At 42.0% G+C, this 24,966-nt stretch overlaps 1 protein-coding gene across 10 annotated transcripts in view; it reads right to left on the minus strand.

Annotated features, from left to right (window-relative positions):
- Nucleotides 1-24,966, minus strand: part of tjp1a (tight junction protein 1a) — a 100,810-nt gene that overhangs the window by 12,440 nt on the left and 63,404 nt on the right. For 7 of the 10 annotated variants that reach the window (XM_075457432.1, XM_075457658.1, XM_075457579.1 and 4 more), the window contains 19 exons: nt 19,861-19,917; nt 18,797-18,921; nt 18,521-18,623; nt 18,074-18,395; nt 16,094-16,197; nt 15,323-15,491; nt 14,994-15,126; nt 11,386-11,516; nt 11,102-11,207; nt 10,734-10,884; nt 7,694-7,802; nt 7,370-7,589; nt 5,956-6,140; nt 5,483-5,578; nt 4,362-4,388; nt 2,135-2,217; nt 1,559-1,769; nt 620-720; nt 174-524 (listed from right to left, as the gene is read on the minus strand). In XM_075457432.1, coding sequence (XP_075313547.1) covers nt 174-524; nt 620-720; nt 1,559-1,769; nt 2,135-2,217; nt 4,362-4,388; nt 5,483-5,578; nt 5,956-6,140; nt 7,370-7,589; nt 7,694-7,802; nt 10,734-10,884; nt 11,102-11,207; nt 11,386-11,516; nt 14,994-15,126; nt 15,323-15,491; nt 16,094-16,197; nt 18,074-18,395; nt 18,521-18,623; nt 18,797-18,921; nt 19,861-19,917 — 2,784 coding nt within the window. The remainder of the gene's footprint in view (nt 1-173; nt 525-619; nt 721-1,558; nt 1,770-2,134; nt 2,218-4,361; nt 4,389-5,482; nt 5,579-5,955; nt 6,141-7,369; nt 7,590-7,693; nt 7,803-10,733; nt 10,885-11,101; nt 11,208-11,385; nt 11,517-14,993; nt 15,127-15,322; nt 15,492-16,093; nt 16,198-18,073; nt 18,396-18,520; nt 18,624-18,796; nt 18,922-19,860; nt 19,918-24,966) is intronic. The other 3 variants (XM_075457504.1, XM_075458124.1, XM_075458042.1) reach the window with 1 other exon arrangement.

Raw genomic sequence — 24,966 nt, forward strand, 5'->3', positions numbered from 1 at the left:
AATACCTGACCAAAAAAATTTGCACTTTCTCACCGACATTGTTTGGTAACAGTAGATAGACACAGAAAGTGTAAAAGGAAAAAGTGCCATCAATAGCGCTTCCAGAAAACCCTTCTAACGCACACCACGTCCTCCAGACAACAGGGGAGACGTACAGCTCTCAGAAACGCTACCTGCTGCGGCGCCGGTGCCTTGAACCCAGCTGGGTCGATGCGGTTCACGGCGTCCGGTTGCACTGTGTGCTGGTAGCCCGCATAGCCGGGAGGCTCCTGGATAACAGGCGGGTCCTCGCGGACAGGCTCAGAGGAGCGGGTGATGGCCGGCTCGGTAGGCGGACCCACGTCGTCATTGAGGGTTTCATCCAGCTCCTGGTCAGTGTAGGCTCCTCCCTCTGTGTCCGTGTCCTCGTAGTCAGAGGTGTGGCGACTGTCGGTGCTGTACATGGAATACTCACTACCTGGTGCCGACAGGTAGGAAAGACGGTCGTCATGGATGTCCAGGTCATCCTCAGTTGCCCCATCAGCCTGAGATAATCACAAGGAAATTAAAGAATGTAACTATTTACCATTTCCACGGCTGCTTATGTGTGTGTGTTTACGTGCGCTTGTGGGTGTCTTACCTTGCCCTCTGAAACCCACACCAGCTGGTTCTGCTGCTGTTGGATTGTTTCTTTCAATGCTCCAAACCAACCATCATTCATGCTGTTCAAGTTAATGGTCGCTGAATGCACAGAGAAACGAGGGCAACAAAGAAAATCTTAACAATCCAATGAAAAACAACAGTTTAGCATAATCATGCACAGCAATATCATCATAATCAAAAGCTTATTTTAGGCATACAATCTGCCATTCTAAATGTTTAATATCTTGTTTTTCTACATTTAAGTGTAACACGCTCATCTTTTGTATGACGATTATCAATTAATAATACTGTGCTAGAAAAAGATTGTATGTGATGTTAGCAGAGCTGGTCTCACTCAATACGTAACAGACGTAAAGAAGAGATGCTTGGGATATGTTGCTAGAAACAACCTTGTCTCATGCATTATTTGCCCACATTGTGCCTGTGTTGTGTTTTTCAGCTTGATAAAGTAATAACTTCAGAATTTCCCTGAGAAAAAATTTTCAACTTAACTTTGAAATGTAATACAATTAATTGCAAAGGCATAGATGGGTGTCTGGAAAGGGGTTTTTTGAGCAGGATGACATGCACGATGCATGTATGCAGGATTCTTATGCCATGATATCTACGTAAAGTATCTTTTTCTTGCTAGCTATATATCTGGGCAAACTGACAAACGACACATTTTACAGTCACCAGTAAGCCCTGCAGCTTTACGTAAATGTTCACTTTTTTCATAGAAAAGTGTGAAGTCTTCTAAAAAAAAAAAAACATTTTAGAAAGACAAATCAGACTACATGGAGAAAATGTGCTTCAACACAATACACTGATCCATGATGCTGACCCAGAAGATTCTGACTTGGGGAAAACCTTAATGTGAAACATGTCCCTTTCACTTGAGAAATCTCTCCTTTTCCTAAACGATGCGGGGACTCACTGGTGAAGAGGTGATGGTTGTTCTTCCTTAATTTGAGGGCTCGCTCATAGAGCTTCCTTGCGCTCTTCCTAGACTCCGGGATAAGCCGGGTCCTCATGTTCTTGACGCCCTGCTTGGTGTCTGGGTTGAGAAACACGACAATCGGATACCACTGAGCGTAGTTCAGGCGGTCCACTGCATTAGGTGTGATGTCCAGCACCGCATGCTTGTCCTTCATGAGCAGAAAACAGACACATACATGGGTCGTTACTGTTTTTACTGTCCACATTCTGAGCTTCTCACAAATAGCTAAAGCATGTTAAAATATAGCAACGTCTAGTCATTTTCCCCACACTGTGCAGAAAGTCTTAAGCTCAGCTGTTTAAAGTGAATTCTTTTCTAAAATGACCCCGATATTTAATGACTTTGCCAAGGTTGATGCACCCAGTAGTGTTGAGGGGAACAGCACACCAGAGGGCGGCAGTGAGCTGTGAATATTATTGTGCTGCTCTCCCAAGCTTTTTATTAGCAAAAACAAAATCTGTCAATAGATACTTTGATCTCTATTTTATGTGTGTTACATCGAGTTTTACTCACTCTGTCAATGATCTGCTTAATGGTGTGGAGGCGGATGATGCCAGAGCTTTTCTGGTCGGTTCCAGCATCCCTTGGTTCGTTCTCTATGGAAGACAAACGGACAGTCACTGCATCCCATCAATAAAAGAGACCAACAACAACAAACACAGGCTGTGCCCCAATTAGACATCCTTGTAGCATGCAGTTGTCGACTCCCATAAATAGAGCAGTTAAATACAGAACAATAATCTCAGTATAGGAGAGGACAAGTGTGCGTTTATGAACAGAGCTCGATACAAAATGAGGACGGCAGCCAATTCATGCAAGTCATTAGGTATTTTAGGTGGGATTAGGAAATGGAAATCAGTATTTTATGAATATGTGTGTTCAAATGCACGTGGCAGTATAAATAGTTGTGCAGGAAATGATTTCTGTGAGGAACATTGGCATTAAATATGCACGTACAAAAAGAGAAGGGTCACTTGGGATTAATGAGACTACGGTGTCATAGTAAAACCTTCAGGATTTAAGCAAGGATGTGAAGAGGGGTTTATAATTCAAACAAAGATAAGCAATGGTTTCCTGCCTAGAAATACAAGGTTCAAATCGGGGCAGTGGGATGTTAAGTATAGTACGGGCTCAAACACATAAGGAGGCAGGGCTTTTTCTCTAAAAGGATCTACGATCTGCAAACACTGGCCAAAGGTATCATAAAAAGTGGATAGTTACATAAAAAGCAAATAAATATAGCCATGCATGCAGAGGTTCAAGCATATGCGGCGATATTCAACAGTAAATGTTGGGATCAAATATTGTCTTTTTTTTTCTGCAACTTGAAAAGTGTTTTTTTTTTTTAGCGATGACTGAGACATCTGGGACAACATTTTCCATCACAGCATTAATAAAACTGTGACGGGCAAATTCACACAAACACGGAGCTGTCAGTTTAGTATATGATCCACTGTCAAGACAGGGATGACCACACACAGCTGGAGTCCAAGCTCGCTTGTAGTCTAAAACTTAGCCCCATAAAATGACAAATCCTGATCAGATTTTCAGACATTTTTGGTCCTGTACGTTCTTGAATCCAACTAAACACAGAATAATTTACCATATGGCCACCCCACAGCCATAGTACATTTTTCATGGATGCTTGATCACTTGGTCCAAGTTCCTTTCCCCATCATGGTGCAATTTAATAGTTTGCAAAAATATACAGATGGGGGATAGAACTATCAAAATAATCTATGAAAAATAAAGATTCAAAAGCAGAGCAGCTTTCTACTTGAACAGGTGCTTCATGTTAATGCCATATTTATGTGCTTTCACATCTTTTTTAACATTAAGTGTGATGTTACTTATGGGCAAACAGGGAAAAAGAAGGTAGACACATTCATAAGAAAGTAAGTACAAAAGTCAACATGGCTAAGTGTTGTAAAGGCTGTCATTTATTTTACACTTTTCAATTAACTGTAAATTGCCCTCATCTCAGACTCTACTGCAAGTAACTTTGCTCGACATGCAGCCTTGCTGTTGTCATTCAATAGGATGAAAATCTGTATTAAGGAGGGGAATACCACTGAATTTAATAATAAGATAATTTCTGAATGCAGAGAAGTACTTTTGAACATTCAGCAGCATTTACTAATCTCCACTAAAAAGGGGAGAAGACATCACACTGACCCACAACAACACAGAGAGCGTCACTATGCGGAGAATAGAACAGCTGACTAAAGCATTTTCACTAAATCTGAGACATGCACGATCCCACAGGCAAAGTGCTTCTGGATCAATGTTGACATCTTTCCAAATGTCTTCAAAAGGGAATGTCACGCGAGATTTCTTTCAACCTTGAATTGAATTGTTTTCACCGATATGATACATAACAGTTGGTCTCGTTCAGAGTGGAATCCAATTTTAAGACTCGACTTTCCTCCAACAAAAGTCTCAAGTGTATCTCAGTGTCTGTGGAACACTAGTTGTGTGTCAGTATGGTATCACATTTCTGACGTTTCACGTTTCATTTGAGTTTTGCGAGACTTGTTGTCACAGCAGGAATTGTGGGATGACAAAATTAAATTTAGTACTATTCCCCTATATGCTTCAACCAAGCAATGGCCGTCGTTTAAACATCAACAGAACAGGGAACTGGGCACCAAACACTTTTATAGGTATCATCTGTCATTCAAATAAAACAATAATAATAATAATAAAAAAACAAAAAAACGTTATGCACTAAGTGACATACTTTCCCCTCCTTGTTGTTGCTGTGTTTCTGAAAAGAAAATACAGTCATATAAACATCACTGGAGTTGTGCAAATCAACATCAAGGAATGGAAACACTTGATTTGTGGGTGTGTGCTGTGAATGTGTTTTCAGTTGCTCTGGCATGTGTGGTTGCACACTCCAAACTAACTGAGTGTTAAAATGAGAAACACACATTTAACTTGTTTGCAAACTCGAGACGCAAGAGGTGGTGGATGAGGATAGAACTCAAAATGAACATTTAGTTCTGCTCGAGTCTGAAAGAGTGGGACATAAACAGAAGAAGGAAGAGAAAGAAGCTATGAGAGAGAAACAAAAGACACGAGCTGACTAATCTGGAAAAAAAAACAACTTTTTAAAACATTGAGCTTAGCAAGAATGATGTCTACTTGTTGGATTTTAAAGATTTACCTCATAATGTTACATTATTGCATATAATCACTCTGTTATCCAAGGATCAGATATTGCGGCTGTCTAGTACAAGGTAAGCATTCTGATGATCAAAACAGCATTTTTACATGTACTAAAAACTCAAGTCATCTTGTTCAGCAACCGTTGAAGACTTAACCCGTTTCTCATCATACTGTTGAGTCAATCCTTACAGAAGTAAAACTTTTATAAGGAGAGACGAGAAATGGGACACTCAGAAGCGGTAAACATTAATCAGAAATAAGTCATTACAGCTGCAAAAAAACAAACAGATGAAAAATCGTGTCGAATACGCTTTTCTGCTTAAGTTTTAAGTTAATCAAATCAAATGTTGCCAAGTTAAAAAAAAAGACTTCCCAGAGGGAAATGTATACACATCAAGAACATGACCTTTTTCATACTACAGTGCCTTCAAAGAGCACATCAGTCTCTGAAAGGGCAAAGAATAACATTTAGATTTCATTTCAAATGTGAGGAACAAAACAGAGACGTGGGTCTAATAGTCAGTTCCACATTTATTAGCTACTAGCCACTTCTGAGAGTACTTGATGCGGAGATAAAAACAGCACTCAGTTTTACCAATGTGCAAAGTGTGCTCTCAATCTAAGACACAGACACTACACTAAACATGAATATTAAACGGAGGGAGACAGGTGCTTTATTATCATACTTACTTGCTAGTTCAAAAATGTCTGGGTCCTCCCTGGCCAATTTCTCTCTGGCCACGTCTGCTATCGGCCCAAAGATAACCACGGGCCTTAGGAACCCAGCTGCACTCAAACAAGACCATATCAAGGAGATATCAGTTGGTCTTTTCTGATATGTTCAATGCATTCATTAAAATGTACAGACACACAAAGCATTAAGTATAAATTGGAAGAGTACGAGAATAAGGTAGTGAAGCCATCAGCCCATTCAGATAACTGGCACACTTCTAAATATTCATGCTTTGCTCTTAGGTTTACGTAACTATGGATTTTGTAAAAGCTAAATCCACCAATCATTTAACTCTTGCTCATAAAGGTCAGGGACAAGCCTGCTTCACTACTTTATTCTACATTAATGTATACAGGGAAAAAAGTCTAAAAGATATATGCAGAAGCCTTTACATTTATGAACATAAGTGCTTTGGCTTCTGTGCTCTTACCTTCCCTCAGCACAACCCTCTCATAGGCAGGGAATTTGGTCTGAACTGGCTGGGCTGACAGGTCATCCCTGCTTTTTCGCAAATTCCTCTTGGAACTTCGCAACCCCCTGAATCTCCAGAAGTCGGCTCTGTCACCCCCTGGCGTTTTAGGGAGGGTGTACTGCACACTGGACAGCTGCTCAGCTCTGAACAGGGAAGAGTAGGTCTCAGGTCAGTTTTGAGGGTTTCAGTCAAAACTGCTATTAGGAAAATTCTGGTTCAACATTCGGCTCCTCCTGTTTTTGGCAAACATGTTGAGATACTCTTACTGCAACTACAAAACCATCATCCAGTACTGAGGGACTGATCGTCTTTAGTTCTTTCAGTGAGTGGCAACAAAGTTTTTTAGTGAAACTAAGGCATTTTTCAATCGGTTGATGGAAATGATGGAGTATTAGGTCCAATTAGATTTATGGTTTAACATTCACATTATGCAGAGCTTAAATATCATGTATGTCTGTAGCATCGTTGGTGTTTTGACATCTTCAAACCAGTAACTCAAAACAGATGCAGTTAAATTCTGTATATCCTATTACATTTGTATGACAGGGATACAGGTTATCGTGGTAAACACATTTCAATGAAACCCCATCACAGATACTCATGACTGCTAACAGAACACAAGCTAAAAGTGAAACTGCAAGGCGAATTTGTAAAACCCAAACAGACAATCCACCATTTGAACCCAATGAATGGATGAAAAAGGCCATCCTGCAGTATCAGTTTACTATAATTTATGAGATTTAATCAAGGCACATATGTCAATACAATTTACATTTAGAATGACTGTAAACCAACAGGGATAAGAGGTACGATTAGCAGGGATAAGTATCTTTGAGTAGTTCAAATTCTTTCTGTGACGTCTGTTTAAAAAACATTACATTCTGAGTCCTTAATGATTTTATGATTTGACAGAGTTAACTTGGCAGAGAGCCTGGGATAAATTCCATAAAGCTGAATGTTTGTGATAAAAACAGAAGCAGCATGCAAAAAGCCTTTTCCCCTCCGTCAGCAGACAGTGAGGAATCTGTGAAAACTGCCAAAAGACGATTGAGAAAGACCCAGATGCAGTTGGCCAGATCACAATGTATATTAAATCCATGGATCCATCGACCTCACAAGGTGCTCAAAAACTTCAAACAGAAGCGTCTGGGAGGGAGGGGGGATCAAGGACACGTTTCAGAAAGACCGATCATAAGCAGCATAAATTTGGATAAATGTGTGAAATGCTGCAGAGCAAATACAACGGATGTACACTTGCTAGTATCAGATCAGCTACAATGCTTCAGTTCCTTCTTCGCCAACCTTACCTTTATCATTAAGTGCCAGAACAAGCTTTACTGGGAATAAATGTGCGACCTAACAAATCTTTTACCTGTTCTTGTTGGGAATGATTCCCCTCTCAACTTCCTGATGGTTCTTCCCGATGCGGATAGCCAGCCAGGAGCCTAATTTTCCATTGTAGAGTGTATCTACTACGCGGAACACCTCTCCCTTGTTAAAGCTCAGTCCATACGGAGATTCTTTTTCATATTCAAAATGTGTCCGAATGTAGAACGAGTCACCCACGTCTGACTCCACTATCCTTCGATACACTGAAACAAAAGAAAAAAAAAAACATACAGGTTATTAAGAGTACCACAAGTAAGAAAGTGTTATTCTGATGTGTTTGCACTGATAACACAGTGCCCTCACTCACCATCCTTTTTCTTCTGAGCCAGAATAGTGACCTCTTCTCCTCTTGGGAGATCCAGCAGAAACAGCACAGCCTCCTCTCGGATGATGTTAGCAAAGTCCACATTATTCACCTGCAGATGCAGAGGTAGAAGAACTGAACTTGTGTTGCCATCGTTGGCTACAAGTGGATTACGGCAACTTGAAACATTAACTTTTGGAAAAATGTATTTTGGTTCTATTGAAGGAGAAAAAATCTCAACTAAAGCCGTGTAAAATATTCCTCGCACAACTGAAAAGCTTCCCAACCTGGTCTCCAGCTGCTGTCCTAAACACAAGAACTGCTGTTTATTGACTTTGCTCGAGGGGTGGCGGGGGAATCAGAAACACATGGACTGGGTCACTGAACCTCAAAAAGACACCTTTATCTTTCCCAGAAACAGAAAGGCTTGACGTCTTTATCTCCACTAGAACACCGTGACCAAAGGGAAACCACCTAAGGATGGAAAACAATGTCCTGGAAGTCTCTAAGATGTGTTTGTACAGTCGGGGGAGCGCACACAGGCACAAAAGGAGGTGTAGAGTGTAGGGTGGGATGTTGAGAAGACCTTTGTATATTCATCAAGAAAATGACTTAACATAATGAAGCAATTTGTTTATCAGATAAACTGTTGGGTTCATGAATGTAAAGTGAGTAGTTAAATACTTGACCAGTTGCATGGTACAAGCTAAACTAGTCAGCCTCACAGCAGGTGTGGCACTGCAGTATAAACATTACAGACTGGATCCAACGCTGACATCAAGAGGGTTTCCATCATCCCTTTAACAAAGTTACACTAGTGTTCAGTGACAGAAACAGTCATCTGTTCTGAGGTCAGAGCGCAAGAATGACCTCTATTGTGTCTTCTCACTGGAAACAAGGGGAGTTTTGACATGAGGCAGAGCATGGGAATGACTCATAAACTGTCAGATGCATTGTGCTCTATTCCCAAGATCTTTTTACACACAAGATTATCTACTGTGGCCACGAACAACACAGTTTTACCACTAATCATCTAAGATAGTGTGGGAAGCTACAGTCCCCTCCAAAAGTATTGGAACAGCAAGGCAAATTCCCTTGTTTTTGTTGTTCACTGAAGACATTTGGGTTTAAGATCAAATGATGAGTATGAGACAAGAGTTCAGAATGTCAGCTTTTATTTCCTGGTATTTACATCTAGATGCGTTAAACAACTTAGGATATATCACCATTTGTATTACACCACAGCATTTTTAGGTGAGCAAAAGTAAAGGAACAAATCATCTTAAAGTAAATAACATTTAATATTTGGTGGCATAACCCTTGATTGTAATAACTGACTCAAGCCTGCGACCCATCGACATCACCAAACTGTTACATTCTTCCTTTGTGATGCTATTCCAGGCTTTTACCGCAGCTTCTTTCAGTTCTTGTTTGTTTCGGGGGGTTTCCCCCTTCAGTCTCCTCTTCGGGAGGTGAAATGCATGCTCTATCGGGTTAAGGTCAGGTGATTGACTTGGCCAGTCTAAAACCTTCCACTTTTTCCCCCTGATGAAGTCCTTTGTTTTATTGGCAGTGTGCTTTGGGTCATTGTCCTGCTGCATGATAAAATTCCTCCCGATTAGTTTGGATGTGTTTCTCCATAAATTGGCAGACAAAATGTTTCTATACACTTCGGAATTCATTCTGCTGCTACCATCATCAGTTACATCATCAATAAATATTAATGAGCCCGTTCCAGAACCGGCCATGCATGCCCAAGCCATGACATTACCTCCACCATGCTTCAGGATCAGAAGCAGTTACTTTCTTTCTCCACACTTTGGTAGAGATTAATCTTGGTCTCATCAGTCCATAAGATTGTGTTCCAGAACTTTTGCGGCTCATCTCTGTACTTCTTTGCAAATTTCATCAATCTGGCCTTCCGATTCTTACTGCTGATGAGTGGTTTGCATCTTGTGGTATGGCCTCTATATTTCTGCTCTCGGAGTCTTCTTCGAACAGTGGATTTTGATACCTTCACCCCTGCACTGTGGAGGTCGTTGGTGATGTCACTTACTGATGTTTTGGGGTTTTTCTTCACAGCTCTCACAATATTTCTGTCATCAACTACTGTTGTTTTCCTTGGCCAACCTGTTCGACGTCTGTTGCTCAGTACACCAATAGTTTCTTTCTTTTTCAGGACATTCCAAATTGTTGTGCTTGCTATGCCCACTGTTTGTCCAATGGCTCTGATTGATTTTCCTTATTTTCTCAGCTTCAAAATGGCTTGCTTTTCTCCCATAGACAGCTCTCTGGTCTTCTTGTTGGTTTATCCTCTTTAACAAGAAATTCAGTCTTTATAGGTTTAAACATGCAGAGCTATTTAATGTTTGAACAATCAACCTTAAAGGCAACACCTGGTCAACAAGAAACACCTGTCAGTCACATGTTCCAATAGTTTTGCTCACTTGAAAAATGAGTGGGTTCAAACAAAGGGTGGTATGTCCTGAGTTGTTTAACACATCTAGATGTAAATACCAGGAAATAAAAGCTGACATTCTGAACTCTTGTCTCATAGTCATCTTTTGATCTTAAACCCAAATGTCTTCAGTGAACAACAAAAACAAGGGAATTTGCCTTGCTGTTCCAATACTTTTGGAGGGGACTGTATGTCTTGTCTATTTTTGAGAATAACACCAGATGTTCTTCCCACTTCTCCATGTGACGGCGGAAAAAAAAAAGTAAGGCTTAATATTTTCTAAATAGAAAAATCAGAATTACATGTACATTTTTTTTTTTTTTTTTAAAGTCCTAAACACAGTCAGCTGCTTCCTTTGCAATAGTTTCCCTCTTAGATATTCATGTATGTGCGTATGACACTGAAAAGCTCTTGAACCATATTCATACAGAGGCGGGAAACAACAGGTGCCTCAGGGAAACTGTAGCTGCACAAACAGGGATTCTTTTGATCCCTCAACAATGGTCAAACAACCAAGTTAAGGTCAATAACTGCAGTTAAGAAACAGAAGTTATGTTGCTTTAAAAGAGAAGAGTGTAAGCATACCCTGAGAATCTGGTCTCCCTCCTCTAGCCCCTCCTTGGCTGCTGGACTGTCCTCCAAAACTCCTGCCACAAAAATTCCCACGTCGTTTCCTCCTGCTAACCGCAGACCAACACTTTCTCCCTTCTTGAACTTGACCAGCTTCATACTTGGCCTGAAAGAAACATAGTCGAGTAAAAAGTAAAAAAGTCAGCAAATCGCAGATTTAAAAACAATCATTCTGAGACCAAAAGAATTCCAGCGGTTCAGGGGAGCACAATGTTATTAAAGTAAACAGTATGTGCGCTTGATTCATTGTGCACTGTGTGCAGCTCCTGTAGAGATCTGTTCTCATATTGTTCAGTGATTTGGAGCAAATCTGGAACATTTACCTGAGAATGCTGTCATCATGAGCAGCGCTGGGGACAGGTGCATCAGACGGGCTGACGGGGAGGTCCACATCAGGCTGACCAGGCTGTGCATAAACTGGCTTTGGTTCTGGAAAAACAACATAAACTCACACACAATACTAACTGCGCTGCAAAACAGCATCACTTTATTTCTGATAGCAAAGACAGAAAATCAGCAGATGCTTTTGATGAGTCAACATACGTAGTGAACGAGAACTAATCAAACCACACTAATTTCTACTGATGACGAGCAGGGGTTTCTTTACCAGGCAGCGGAGGTTTGTCACTGGAGCTGGCCTGATCGCTGGCCTGAGACAAGACACCATCATCAGAACTTTTGACCGGTGTGGACATGGCCCCTGCTCTGGAGATGCGATCCTCATCTCTACTTCGATGGCTGCAATAATTAAGAGGGTGAAAGAAAAAAAAAAAAGCTTCAGAATGAGTGGACTGGCAGTAACAATGACAGTTTATGTGAAAGCATTCTTTAAACGATGGCAACATTGTTTTGTTTTTTTTCAGTCAGTAAAAGTGAGCGCATCTCCTTTGTTAGTAGTGTTGTCCTGTGTCGACATTACCAGGAAGAAAGAAAACAAACCCAAAAGGAAACTGCATGGAACACAGACTACGTCACAGGGCACGTGGGGAAGAAAGAAAAAACAATAAGCAATTAAAAGAAGGATGTGCGTCTTGGTTAAACAGACCCTGTGCATTCAACACCAGTTCGTGGTTGTGTTTTTGTTAGTGTGGAGACTTGTTTCCATTTCACTTTTAAAAGTATGCCTCCTGTGCAGTTTGTACGTTAAACATCATACTCCAACCACAAAGTTCAATATAAGCTCACAGGGCCTGAAAATATGTTCTATATTACAGAGACTGATAAAAACTCACTTTTTTTTTTTTGTCCGTCCAATAACCTTGCCAGTAAAAGCACACAGACAGAAAAAGATAAATCAGACTCAGGCTCCCAAAACAAACTTCTGAGTTAGGATGCTTTTCAGTCCAAGTTCCTGTTTAACCTGGATAAAATAAATAAGGGAAAACTGTGTGTGTGAGTCTAGCAGGTTATGGGATAGAAAGCCCTCCAGGTTAAAACAATGGTTGAATTCCAATCTGATCACATAACTGCCTGCTGCCACAGTACTCGAGCTGATTCAAAAGCTTTTGAACAAGAGCATGAAGGTGCAAACTGTGCCACTGGTGCAGACTACCCAACTTCTCTCGCGCTCTAGCAGGACAATTTAAAAAAAAAAAAAAAAAACACTGTGCCAAGTAAAATATCTGGTGTATTCAGCAATATTTATACAATTAAATTCAATGAAACCAATATAAAAGTGGAGCATGCACTTTCATTATTACGCAAATGACCGACACTCAGGCTCAACCCTTGTGGCTGTGCAGCTGCTGCAGCTATTTGCAACACTATGCATCAAAGTTTAGCTTTTTTTTCCCCCCAGATCCCTTAAAGCATCCAGCACCTCTCAGTACAATGCAGTTTTACAATTTAACTTCATCGGTGCAATTTTATACAAGCAGAATGAATCGGCGCCAAAAGGAGGCTTATTGTGGAGGGAGAAAGGTAAACGAGAGCTGCATCCTGAGGATACGTGACATAACTGCAATGGGAGAAAGAGAAGCACTGACTGAGTGTGTGTGTGTAATGAATGAATGAAGAAGAAGAGTGAGGGGGGAATAGACAAACAGAGCGGGAGTAAAGAACAGAAAGGGGGAGAGTGGTATGGCCTAAATCTTCCGCTCCTTGCTGCAGCACAGCTCTTAAAAAAAAAAAAAAAGGGAGTCACAATGACAAATGCCGTTTGACAGAACCCTCTGTTCCATCCCCTCACACGTTTTTATAGTGTGGGTACAGGCAAAAGGAAAGCATGTAAGCGAGAGAGCGAAGGAGAGACGTGGGTGCACAGAAAGAACCGAATCTACACTGAAAACAATCCTCCTTCAGAAAATACTCCATTACACCAGAACCGACTCAACAAAAATAACCAAATACCAACATTTTTATGAAAAATCCAACAACACGTTACAAGAAAAAAAATTTACCCTCATGAATTAAAGCCCAATAATTGTTCACAAAGACAAAAACTACAAAATAATTTTAAACAAGAATGAGTTACTCACATAACTGTATCTGTAAGCTGTACCATGATGCTTATTGAGATGATTTGATCTTAATTCCTTGACAAACAAATCAGGAAGCTTGTAAACAGTACATGGAAGCTCACTGACAGACACTTGATGAGGGACCTTTTGGTGATCTGCTGTATTAAAAAACCTGGACCAGCGTTGTGCCCTGGGGAAAAAGAATGCCCCAAAGCCTTTTAGCCAATCAGGTTCAGCCCACCATCTGGCCTGGGGCAAAGCACTGTGGGAATTATGTCAAATTCCTTTTACCCCTTCCAACCAGAGCGATAGAAACAACATTCCTTGACATCAGAGTCTAGTTACAGTCACTCAATTACTTCCTAAAACACAACCACATGACAAACAAGGGCATCCCCTATCATCACAATTATAAAGCTTAACAGGTTTACCTATCATACTAAATTACACATGAAAATTAAGCAACTACAACAAAAAAAAAGGTTCGAAACATCTATCTCAAATTTGGCAACCAATGATGAAAGCAGGGGCAGGGACGAAGCAATCCAAAGCAGTACAAAGTGCTGAGAACAAACACACAGGCCATTTGTTAGAGAAATGCAGTCACTTACACTGAGAGCAATCTGTGCAGCAGTGCCCTCATCCTGCATTGAAACAAGCATGGTAAATCCACAGGCTGACACAACGTATCATCTGATGACGTGCCTGCACTCAAGCTTAATCTACTAGAAAAATAAGACTGACGAGCAACTAAAAGCTAACAAGCAGCAGCATAGTGAACCTACATCTCGCAGCTGTTTCAGTTTGTGTTTTTCTGGTGAAAGATTAGCCATATAAGATTAGCACTCGCATCTCATCTGCACCAAAATCAAAGAAGTTTGACACAACATGCGTGTCAAAAGTAGCCCCTTCAGCAGATTTTCCATCTGGCTTCGAACAAGGTCGATGTAGCGTAGTTCCATCTCGTCTTTGTTATGGTTTTGTTACTGTGACCCATTTTATCTGCTGCTCAAGGCCAATGCAAGCATAAAGAAACGGAGTTTTGATTATATAAGACAGTGATAGTGTTTGTAGATTCACTGTGAACCTTTCACAGAAACCAGGAACACATCCTGTCTTTTCTCTTTTATCAATTGGATCTAGTCTTCTCATCCTGTTCAATGTCCAAGCACCGCATGTCACTTTCAGTTCTCTTTTGCCATTTATATGTCAGCTACAAAAAGCAAAGCAGCCTCTGAACCAACTAGAGTAACTTACAGGAAGCTCCAACCGGTAGTGAGGAGAGGATGAGGACAAAGAGACAGTGCTGATGTTAAAAAGCAGTTCATCTGTACAGACTAAAGAGTATATGTTGAGAAATTCTCAAATATCACAGTAACTACTGAATACGAGTAAAGAGATGTTCAATATTAAATGTACTTGACTTTGTATTCTGCTAGACTTTCAAAACAAATCCTTTGTCCCACAGGAGATGGATCGATCCCTCCTCTCCTCTGCCGTCCTCTCCCAGAGAAAGCCGTTATTGGACCTTATTGATGGCTCCACGGGGAGTGTGATGGTTTATGCATGTTATGTCTCTATATATTGATTGATGCGTTAGTGCTGCAAGGTGCTTACTCAGCACCCACTCACCTGTGGGTGTGAACGTGATGTATGGAGTGGGTGGCAGTATGGATGTAGGGCTGTGTCATGTGTGACAGCTGTGTCCCATCACCAGATCTGCATTGAGAGGAGAGCGCTTGTGTGCTTCACCTACCTGCCGTTGCTCATCTGGCGGGGTGAGTGACGGAAGTGGTCCGCCGTTTCGGACCTGTCGGGTGAACGTGATCGACCTCTCCCGTGGGATCGATTGGAATGATCTGATGTCAGTGAATGTATCTCTGAAATGTCTGTGAAATTAAAAACAGAGCCTATATTAGCATTTAATCGGCGGCAAAAACCTAATAAGAATCAAAATAAAAAAGGAATAGCTCATTTCAGGGGTGCCGGAAATATTTTCTGTTTTATAAAAACCACAGTTTGCATTTGTAGAAGTCCAGAACTAGCCGCATCCTACAAGACACCACTACATATCAGTGGTCTCACCGTCTCTGTCAGAGTTATTGGCTGATGGGATGCTGTCATCGAGGTCAGGAATGTTGAGCAGCGTTGCTCGTTCATCTCTCTGCACCACCATCTTAAGCTTGCCCTTTGACCTCTCAATCAGCTTCTTGGCATCTATCAGTGAGAGGTTCTCTGTAACGGTGCCATTGATCTGCAAGAGGAAAAGGAGCAGTTCAACAGCAGAATTAAACATACTCGCTACTTTAACAAGTTTTCTGTGGAGTCTACAATGTGCTGCTGAAGTCTTTAACATGGATAACAGTGAGGTTACAATGCGTTTAGTGTTGTCACTGACACAAAGAGTGAAAATACATATATTACATTGCACTGATTAAATGAAAACTAGTTCTTACATTGCTTCATGTCAGTGGCTTCTGTGAGGCTCACATACATAAACTAGATTAATTAAAAATTAATTTTCTGTGCATTACTTTAATGTAAGGGAGAAATTATTCATTCACAGACTGGGAGGGGGGGGATCAATGAATGTGTGGTATTCCTGTTGGTGAGCCTGCATACTAATCAACTATGACCTCACTCCTGAAGCTACGTTTGGCAGATTACAGTTTGGGATCAAAAGGAGACCTGATCCAATTCTGCTCTGCCACGCTCTCTGAATCAATGAATCAACTTTACAATTTCTATAAATATTCATATTTTATGCTCATTTTAATAATAACTAGTGCTCTCGTTACTTTCTTTAACCCACTTTTTAAACCTCAGTGTTTGATGCCAAATAGTCTTTTCTCTGACCTTAAGTACAACATCTCCCTCCCGGATGTTTCCATCTCTTGCAGCAAGACTCTCCGGAGAGATGTCTTTCACAAAGATGTGGCTGGCAAGCCGCAGTCCATATTCTGTAAGGTGATAAGAACGACAAAGTAACATTAACAGGGTGTATTTATTCAACCACAATCATCTTGATTTTCTACAAACAAGATTAACAGAGTATCAATGATATTGAGGAATCAAGTATCTGTTCTAGTTTAATCCTTTAAAGGAGCCATGGCATGACATTTTCACTTTTTAAGGTTGTTTAACATTAATATGAGTTCCTCTAGCCTGCCTGCGGTCCCCCAGTGGCTAAAAATGACGATAGACCTAAACCATGCACTGGAAATTATTCTCCGCCTTTGGTAATGTGACCATGCAGGTGGCCTGATCGGGAAAGCTGCCTCATATGACGTAGCGCCTCATATGACGTCGAGGTTATTTCCCCCCAGAGCCCATATATGGCTATGCCAAAACTGCCTTTCCCCGCCCACAGCTCTTTGGCCAGCTCATTGCTCTGTATATGGATGTAAAAAATATGTTTAGAGCTCCTGCATCAGAACCTCTAAAGAGCCAGTGGACAGATTTTGTTTTTTCTGGGAAAGTGACGACAGAACCGAAGAGATTTGTGTATGCGTGCGCCAAACTACATTTCACCGACAAATGTTTCCAGAACTTGGGCTAATACCGAGCCCAAGGGAGAGCCCAGACACCCTGCGGAGGAAACTCATTTGGCCGCTTGTATTCGCGATCTCATTCTTTCGGTTACTACCCACAGCTCGTGACTATAGGTGAGGGTAGGAACATAGATTGACCGGTAAATCGAGAGCTTCGCCTTCTGGCTCAGCTTGTTTTTCACCATGACGGGCCGGTGCAGAGCCCACATCACTGCAGACGCGGCACCGATCCGTCTGTCAACCTCCTGCTCCATTCGTCCCTCACTCGTGAACAAGAACCCGAGATACTTGAATTCCTCCACTTGGGGAAGGATCTCATTCCCGAGAGTAAGTAATTTAATGCTCTATAATTGTGTTGCTTTCCTGTATGTACAGTATAGTTACATAGCTTGTTACCACAAGAAAGTGTCTGTATCGTTAGCTATGCAGCTAATAGCATCAGGTATGCGTGTGTCATGTTAGCAAGCTCTTATCCCTGCCAACTGGGCTGTTGGAGGTGTTTGCATGCCCATGAGATGGTTAGCTCGTTCGTTTTAGACCAAAACCCCCTACTTCAAGCTTCCTGAAGAAGAATGAATCTGCAAATTCAGTGCATTTCATCAGGATAATGATTCATTCATGGTTCCAGTGTCAAAACGGTCAGTCTGTCTGTGTCGCTGCGAGTGGACACCTCATTTACTGTAACGCGAGTGTTGTGTACTTATTTGTTGTTTTGATAGCCGTCCTGCTGTTGGTGTTATGGCGTGCACGATATCTGCCTTTCCCCTGATTGAAATGACTAGCGCTACGTGCATCTTTGCAAACCAAAGCAATCAGATGAGAATGTCAAAATCCTCTCTCCTGCTTTCCCCTTCACGCACGCCTTTTTTGTTGTCTTGCTGTGTCTTGTGTAGCACTTGCTTGATGTTTGACTGTGTTACAAAAGTTGTTCACTAACTAGTTCGTCAAATTGTCAAAGTAAGCTCATTTCAACAGGTTTCGCTAGTTTTAGTCGCTAGCATCTTTGCCCTGACTTTCTCCTCCTAATTTGCATTTAAAGCTGCAGAGCCCTAAATGGGCCCTAAACAGCTCATTCTGGGGATCCTAAGGAAAGCTCATTTTTGGGACTGGCTGTAATTCTGCACGAAGGCAGAATTTTGGGGAAAAAAACTCAGATACAGTATTAGGGGACCACTAAAGCCTATAAAAATATGTAAAAGCCTCAATTTATTTTCATGCCATGGCACCTTTAATATTGTTCTTCTTATAAAGCCAACTTTAGACACTTAGACATCGACAGACTTACCTTCATTTTTGCGGGATTTGACGAGGGTGACCTTGGAGGGCTTGGGTGGAGCAGTAGAGGATTGTGATCGGCGATCAGATCGCGGGGAGATGCTCCTCTCCCGTGAGGCACTGTGATCCCGCCTCACGCTGTTGCTACGCTCACGATCTTGACGCCTGTTAGCACCTGCGCTAGCGCCTCCATAGGCACTTTGACCACCGTGACCACTGTGGTGCTCATAACCATCATCCTCATCACTGTCCTCTTCTTCGTGCTCAGACATCGTCTCCCTGTCTCCTGGCCGCGAAACTGGGATTTGTACTTTCCTTTTCCGACGAATAGTCTAGGAAAGGAGACGACATTTTGGTTGTTCAATTGTTTTCACTCAGATTTGACATGAGACGTATCAAATCGCGTGACTCTCTGTCACTGCGAGGACTTTGTAAATATATTCAAAGTTGAACTTACTATCTTTGCATTTTTGCCACTCTTGCGAAGTTGCTGAACAGCGTATGCATGCTCTACGTTGTCCATAGAGACTGCATTGACCATCACAACCCGATCATTTTCTCTAAAGGAAAAAAAAATCATTTTTATAATAATAATTAGCAACACATGACTCATTTCTATTATTTTGGAGCCTATGTGATGCATATCAGGACAGCTGACACCCATACAAAATATACAATTATCATACAGCTTTATTATGAAATAGAAGTGATGACTATGTAGTCTACAACTTACTGCAGCAGACCCTCGGCAGGTCCTCCTTTCAAAACATCGGATATCACGATGGACGTCTCTCCACTCTGAAAATGAGGGTTGTCTCGCCCACCTGAGATAGCAATGCCAAACCCAAATCCAGGGGCCTATGCACGCAGAAACAGACACAAGACTGACTGACGCTGCAGAAAACCAATGCTAGATCTGTGCTGGGGTTTGCTCTAAACACTTCTGTGCCATGAAAGCGAGCTTTAAAAGATTAGGGAAATTACTGTTGACAACAACAAATACATGCATTTGCAAGCTTGCTAATTTTCCAAGAGGCCTCCATGGAGGTTTTAAGGGCTACTATATTATTTGCCTTTGCAAAGGACGGACCCAAAGGGATCGTGCTATGTGAAGTAAATGGCTAATCTCACAACCACAACATTACAGGAAAGCTGCGAGGCTGAGAACCACACGTCGCACTGCGCCGCTCCTTCAGCCTCAATAAAGCTGCCACTAATTAGATTACAGCAAGCAGGCCAGTCTAGACAGGTGCTCTGTACAATCCTACGATACAGCAGCATCAACTCAGTAGAGCTTACTGTCTTAAAGCAAAGTATATTCACAAACCCAGAATGCGGTAAGACAGTGAGTATGCTTCTTTAATTGAGGAGGAATGTGACTATGGTAAGTGATTGACGTACAATACATTAACTGAAGTTAGGGTCGTCTAATCTATCATAATTAAAGGGGGGAAAAGGGCAAATTGTTCGAAACGGTTCTCTCCCTCTGTCCCTGGAATTGTAATAAGGAGAAGACTATGTTGCCAACAGGAAGGAAGTGAAATGAAGTAGTAAGGAAGTGGATGCTGATTTTTGTCTTCCTTAGCCTTGTTTCCTGCCATCTGGATACTCTGACTATTGTTTCATTAGCAGACATCCTGCTGCTACAGCTGGGCTTGTCTGCACAGAAGAAGAGACCGAGATGGACAGAGGACAGAAAGAAGCAGGGAGGAAAAAGTGAAGAGCACCATGCCAAAGACAGGCAGAGCCCGAAAGAGCCAAGAGGGAAGAGTGGATTAAATCATTGTAAACACTTACCCTGTGAAGGGTCACTGTGTGCTGTTCCCATATCACTGTTTCCTCCATCGCTGCACTCTGCATTGCAATACACAAGAGATACAGGATCAGTATGTCGAGGTCAGTCAAATAGATATATCAGTACATTCAAATATAATCAGCCATCACATTTAACCAGGTTTAAAAGAATGCTGAAACGTGTAGTTCGTTTTTGTGATTTTGAAGGTGGTTTTTAGTTTGTTTTTGTATTGGACGGCAAAAAAATGAAAGGGGCTAATAACCTTTAAATTTACGAGGGAAGAACAAGACTACAGGAACATGCAACCACAAATAACTGCAATCCAATAAAACACCACCCATGAGAACAGCCAAAAACAAATAAAAAATGATCTTCTAAAGTGTTAAGAGTAAATGAAAATGGATCGCGTTGCTTTACATGAAATTTAGCTGTACGTCTATAAACTGCACATACAGCTAGAATTTAATATCTTGTTCAGTTTCTGTAGACAGAGTGGTTGTTTGGTTACCCATGAAGTAATCTGTCTTTCTCATTTGCATGACTTAGTCATGGAGTAGAAAAAAGTCTATATGTGAAAAGATGAATGACGGCAGCATAATGTAAGCCCTGACAGAGACTGACTGAGGTCCCGAATAGTGAAAGAACATTTCCACATCATTCCCAGCAGTGTTATCTGGGAGAGTCAAAGCAACCAAGGTATTTAGCTGCTCTTCTGTTCTGTCATGCTGGATTAAACTGATAAAAGGCTGTTTTGCTTTCAATGAATCTCTAATTTAGATGCATCATCTACACTTCTCCTTATAGCTGATTAATCTTTAACTACGAGCTTTCTTTATACATCAAATCAGCCATAACAGCAAAACCACTGAAACGTAAAGTCAGTAACACCGCTCATCTTGTCAAAATGCAATACTCTACTAGAAAAAAAACTCACATCCTGGCATACACATCGATATCATTTGACAGTTAAGGAGACATTTTTGGAGACCAGTTACACTCTTGAGCAATAGCAGCCTATCCCAGCAGGACAGCAGTGGGGCTTGCAAAGACTGCCGAGGAACGGCTGAATGAAACTATCAGAGAGTCGAAGGTGTTCATGTGGCTTCCAAACTCCCAATCTGATGGCATCTGTTGGAAGCAAGTCCAATCCACAGAGACCCTACCCCACAGCCCACAGGGTCCAAAGGATCCATTGCTTATGTTCCACTAGACGACACTCCAGGACAACCTCAGATGTTCTCTGTCCACGCCCTTAACTGGTCTGGCCTATTTTGGCGGCATGTGGAGGACTTACTTAACACTAGGCATGCTGTCAGAATGTTATGGCTGATCAGTGTGTATGTTTCACACGGATTCTTTAGTGCTTGTTTCCCCACACGAAGCAAACAAAATCATGTGGAACTCCTTACATGGGGCTATCAGACTGTCATAATGTTACTTTTATCGGGTCGAATGCTTATCAGTGTCTTTATCAAGTAGTACTGTCTTTTTTACACCTACAGAGTGCTCCGTGTTCAGCTTTAAATTACAGCTCTGCTCTGCTTCTCTGCAGCTGATTAAGCAACACTGTTGTCTGCCTGCAGGGAGGGACGGTAAAGCTGTCTGCAGCAGAGTGCTGAGCGCAGTCCAGCGTGGAAGAGGAGGGGAAAAGAAAAGCACCACCACATATGGAAGGGTGATAATTTACTACACCTTCTATAATAACACACCATGTCATCTGTCCACCCTGTCATCCTGATAATGTCACTGCCTCAACCCTTAATCAACACCTAATCCCCGAAACCGTCTCAACCATCATCTTCAACATTACCACGGTCATTAGTGTCATCACCTTCCCCTAAACACATAGTTTACAGGAGGTACCCACTGCAGAGGTGGATGCGTAATAAGAGCCACCCGATAAAAGTGTCTGGTGTTTGTTGATAGGCCTTGACACATAATACTGTGGGTTTTGTTGGGGAAAACAGAGCAAGAAACAAACACAAAGAAAAAAAACCTATGCCATATGCAATCACTACAAGAAAATACTTCCCTCAAGTGACATTTTAAAGTGAGGGGTGTGAAACTGAATGGTTTAGAGTAAAGTTTCTGCAAATACTAATTTACAATCGGTTAATCGTTTCCTTAGATTCCTTTGCATCATATCAAAATGAATCATTTGGTCTGACCCTCCTGAAAACACAGTTAACCCTTTGACCCTAATTTCCATGGCTGCTCTTTGAGGATGTTATTTATGTCCATAATTGGCGAAGAGAGCAAGAGTGTACCCCCTTCTCTACCCTCTCCTGTCTGCCCCTGGGGCTCACACAGTGATGCCACTATTGTGTCAGGGGACCTGACCCATTTAACCACGGCTCCCCCGACATTCGCAAACGCTTCCATTCCTCTAAAGTGTTTTGTGATATATTCATCCATCCGTTCATCCATTCATTCATCCAGCAGTTTAGGCAGACAGAAAGGGGCGACGCGATGTGAACGAACAGCGTGTTGGGGTCATGTGACATGCCGGTCAGGCAGGCAGGTGGCCTTGTCCTTGAACTGTGGATTGAACTGATATCAGGAGGGAGCAAAGGAGCATTTTCAGGGGCACAAGGCTGTGGGGTGCTTAAACAGCTTAAACATACGGTGCTCATGAACAGGGCACATAAAGCAGTAACATGTTATTCTATGTTCCCTGATCTCCTTCAAGCTTTCACACACACAAACATATGAATGACAGCAAAGTGTTTACAAAGCAGTGCAACTGGTGTTTCAGACATTTCTTTGGTAAACTAAAACATCCAACACATGCACACACTGACCACAAGGCAGAGGGCCAGAAGGGTTACAGTAAATGTATGAGTCATAAGACATGGCTGTACCAGTAAGAAGCAAGTCAAGTTAATTCTATCTCCATGGCCCATTTAGCCAACTATGAGATGTTTCTGTATTCAGGGCACGTGTCGTGCCTAAATGGCTTAAAAACAAATGGAGGTGATTCTGTGTTTCCAGCATATGTACGATAACAGATGCCATAAAGAGTAAAAATAAATTTATATAAATTTGGGATTCGTGAGAAGAATAAACATCTTCCAGATTAACACTCAATCAATCTCTATTTAATATTTGAGAAGGTGTTGTAGACCCGTCACGATCATTTGCGATGATTGCAATCATGTCTGTTTCATCATTTGTTTTTATAGAATTAACCGTCCGGAAAAGGGTGGAATGCCCTCTCCGGGTCGGGAATGAGATCCTTCCCCAAGTGGAGGAATTCAAGTATCTCGGGGTCTTGTTCACGAGTGAGTGACGAATGGAACAGGAGATTGACAGGCGGATCGGTGCGGCGTCTGCAGTGATGCGGGCTCTGCACCGGCCCGTCGTGGTGAAGAAGGAGCTGAGCCAGAAGGCGAAGCTCTCGATTTACCGCTCAATCTATGTTCCTACCCTCACCTATGGTCACAAGCTGTGGGGAGTGACCGAAAGAACGAGATTGCGAATACAAGCGGCCGAAATGAGTTGTCTGGGCTCTCCCTTAGAGATAGGGTGAGAAGCTCGGTCATCCGCGAGGGGCTCGGAGTAGAACCGCTGCTCCTCCGCATCGAGAGGAGTCAGATGAGGTGGCTCGGGCATCTGGTTAGGATGCCTCCTGGGCGCCTCCCTGGTGAGGTGTTCCGGGCCCGTCCCACTGGGAGGAGGCCCCGGGGAAGACCCAGGACACGTTGGAGAGACTATGTCTCTCGGCTGGCCTGGGAACGCCTCGGGGTCCCCCCAGAAGAGCTGGAGGAAGTGGCCGGGGACAGGGACATCTGGGTTTCTCTGCTTAAGCTGCTGCCCCCGCGACCCGATCCCCGGACCAGCGGAAGATGATGGATGGATGGATGGATAGTTTACTCCCTTCCGATGATGTCATCTCGTTGTGCACCTGTTTTTTGCTGTGGGTGTGTCATATTCGCCATGAGCAATTTTTGCTAAGAAAGCTGTAAAGGCAAACGGAAATATTTTATTTATGTTCCACGATTCCCTTCCACTTATGTGAATTATTATTAGGGATACAGTAAATTTACGATAATAATTGTAGTAAATTATTAGTAGGCTTGTACTATGACAATGAGATAAGAATAGGAGTTATGTGAGTTAAAGACTGATTTTGTATTCTGTCTTTCCTTTCAGCAACAGATCAATTAACTGGGATGAAATAAGGAACAATAGCCAATAATTTCATGACATTGAAGAAAAATAAAAAGCTTACTGATGAAGCAAACAGAGGACAAATAATGTGATTTTAAAGAGAGGTAATCCGTCTGTGAGGAAACTCAACGAAGAATGAGAAGACTTGCTCTGTTGGGACTACAGTTATGACTCTTATCATAATAATCAATCACTGTCTTGAGAAGTGATGGTCAACAAGCTGCCTGAGTGATTTTAAGATACCAGCAGGATGGAGAGCAGACAGTAACACAGCTTAAGTTAAGAAAACAGGGAAAAGGGCAACTGAAAGCCACCTTTGTGAGAAAACCAATGTATCGACAGCAACAGAATAATGAAACGGCTTTACTTTGAACATGTAAAGGGTGACGAATAATAAATGAGCGGTGTGGATGAGTGAATCCAGCAAGGTCTCGTCTTTCCTATGACAAATATCCACAGAGCAGCCTTTTAATGTGAAGCTGTAGCTCAGAGGCTCAACATAGTTTGATCCTCTCACACCTTTTATTACAGGTATGTTTTAAAACATGCAAAAGCCCCCCCCAAAAAAGACTGCGAGGCTAAAACAAACATAATAACAAGAATAGAAAAAAAAAACAATAGCAAAAAATACTGATACAAACAAAGGATGAGTTTTACCTCTGAAGTCACAGAGCTGTGTGAAACAATAGCGCGCTTGATGTTGCACAAACTGACGGCAGCCTAGTGTATTTATACATCTATATTAGTCAGGCTTGAGCTTTGGCCAGCAAGGCCGAAGGCAGGGAAACAATGAGAAGCCATCAAAATCACACACACATGTACTTGTCTGTGCACACACACAAAACAAGTCATGATCCAACACTACAGAGCCTCTTTGTTCAAACCACAGCCAGTCTTGCTTGGCCCTGCGTGCACCACCATAACACACAGACCAGCAA

The sequence above is a fragment of the Odontesthes bonariensis genome, chromosome 1, assembly GCF_027942865.1.
Source record: "Odontesthes bonariensis isolate fOdoBon6 chromosome 1, fOdoBon6.hap1, whole genome shotgun sequence".
Classification (NCBI taxonomy): Eukaryota; Metazoa; Chordata; class Actinopteri; order Atheriniformes; family Atherinopsidae; genus Odontesthes; species Odontesthes bonariensis.